Source organism: Hipposideros armiger, unplaced genomic scaffold, assembly GCF_001890085.2.
Source record: "Hipposideros armiger isolate ML-2016 unplaced genomic scaffold, ASM189008v1 scaffold_2060, whole genome shotgun sequence".
Classification (NCBI taxonomy): Eukaryota; Metazoa; Chordata; class Mammalia; order Chiroptera; family Hipposideridae; genus Hipposideros; species Hipposideros armiger.
The window spans coordinates 7,216-9,142 of record NW_017733408.1 but is presented as its reverse complement, the minus strand read 5'-3'; the positions used below and the strand labels follow the sequence as shown (position 1 = coordinate 9,142).

Sequence of the window (1,927 nt, the reverse complement as noted above, 5' to 3'; positions counted from 1 at the left end):
AGGTTTCCTGATCCTGCTGTGGGTCTGTGGTCACAGTTCTGGAAACTTCTCGGGGTCCAGGACCAGGGGGTTCCTTTAGGACCTCATGGCCCTGCCTCCTTCCTGGCTTCTCACGTGATGTTTTCTTCCCACAGGTGGAAAAGGAGGGAGCTACGCTAAGGCTGCAAGTGAGTGTGGAGGGGGGTGATACCTGAGACCCTTGGGATACTGTAGATGGAAGCCCTTGGGGGAGCCCACCCACCCCCATAATTCCTCCTTTCGCCACATCTGTTGTGAGCTCTGACCACATCCTGTTTTGTTCTCCCCCAGGCGGTGACAGTGCCCAGGGCTCTGATGTGTCTCTCTCAGCTTCTAAAGGTGAGACCCTGGAGGGCCTGAAGTGGGGAGAGTTTGGGGCAGAGGGGACAGGACTGGGTAATGGGGATTCTTTGGGACATTTTGAGCATGTGGTGGGCTGTTGAGAATGTCACCACTTCCAGCCACTAACCTGAATTTGTTCATGATTTTCTTTTACAGCGTGAGACAGCTGACTTGTGGACGACTGAGTGATGCAAGATGTATTGATGCCCCCACTTTGTGACTTCAGGAACCTCTGACCTCTCTTTCTGCAAAGGGCATCTGAATGTGTCTGTGTTCCTCTCAGCATCATGTGAGGAGGGGGGAGACTGCCCGCCCCCTGCCCTCCACGCCCCGTCCCTGCACTGAGCCTCTTCCCTGACCCACTGTCCTGTTCTAGCAGAGGCTGTTTCCATCCCCGCTTTCACTTCATGTTACTCTGACCGGCAACTTCTTACTTCCTTTTGAAATAAGAATCTGTATGTGAATCTGTTTTTTCAGTTCTTGCCATTGAAGGCAAAAATTCTAAATTTTGAGAGGAAATAAATGGAAGCACTGAGAACCTTCTAGAATCCGTGTGCTGGCTGTGCTGAGTCTGTTGCAGGTGGAGAAGGGAGAGGCTGTGAGGACCGAGCGTGGACACGGCCTGAGCCCAGTCAGTGCTCAGTGCATCGTGGGCTGTCACATGGTCACTCCTCGGTTTAGTCACCTCTCTGCCCCTTTGTGCTTGTCCCTTCAGTAGAACCCTATCCCACCAGGACCTGTGATCACAGGGACTCGAATATCACCCAGGTCTGGTCTTGTTAGTGAGGGCTTCATGTGGCCGGGTCAGCCTAGGCTCAGGCCTGGGCATGGCCCAAAGCCCCCATCTTTTGGGTGTTCATTTGTTTCATTTGTTGAGCAGCGGTTCTCAACCTTTCACAGGGTTGCCTAAGGCTATCGGAAAACACATATTTTCGAGGTCTTAGGAACCGAGACACTGCTCCTCTATCCGTCTTGAGGCCCACATGCAGATACGCCCACATACGAGTACCCGGTGACCACTGTGAAAGGGTTCAACCCCCAAAGGGGTCGCGACCCACAGGTTGAGAACCACTGCTATAGAGGAATATTACTTTTCGTCCTTGTTACGAATCCTGGTCTCATTCTCTGGATGTCCCGTATCTCAGCAGCAGGCGGCATTTTGAATAGGGTTCCCTGGGTGCTAGAAATGCTCCTTGACATGGGTGATGTTTGTCCCAACGTTCACTTTGTGGAAATCCACTGCACACTTATGATTTGTCCACCTCTTTTTAGGGGTGTGTGAACCTACAAATAAAAAAGGCTTTCAAAGTGAGAAGCAAAAAGCATTTGAAATAAAAATTAAAAAAAAGTGTTATTTGGGAAGCACTGATCAGACAAGACCCAATAATGTCCTAGTTAGGAAACTAAGGCGATGGGTAGTTAGGAGAAAGGGAAGGGGAACAATTACATCAGCAGAAGGAAGGCGTTTCTATTGGTGCAGATAACATAACACAGTGATGCTAATTCTAAATAATTAAAACTTTTAGGTCAGCAGTCAGAATAACTGCTTTCCTATTACCTTTGTCCT

General features: G+C 49.8%; 1 protein-coding gene and 1 long non-coding RNA gene across 2 annotated transcripts in view; both read left to right on the top strand.

Annotated features, from left to right (window-relative positions):
* The window catches only part of LOC109378489 (HLA class I histocompatibility antigen, B-73 alpha chain-like), a 2,677-nt gene extending 2,666 nt beyond the window's left edge, over nt 1-11 (top strand). The window contains exon 3 of the mRNA XM_019634856.1: nt 3-11. Within this exon, the coding sequence (XP_019490401.1) occupies nt 3-11 (9 nt within the window). The remainder of the gene's footprint in view (nt 1-2) is intronic.
* Nucleotides 12-53: 42 nt separating this feature from the next.
* LOC109378490 (uncharacterized) lies at nt 54-908 on the top strand. The gene is made up of 3 exons (XR_002122999.1): nt 54-167; nt 310-357; nt 517-908. It is a non-coding gene; the product is annotated as an uncharacterized LOC109378490 (long non-coding RNA).
* The last annotated feature ends 1,019 nt before the right edge of the window (nt 909-1,927 follow it).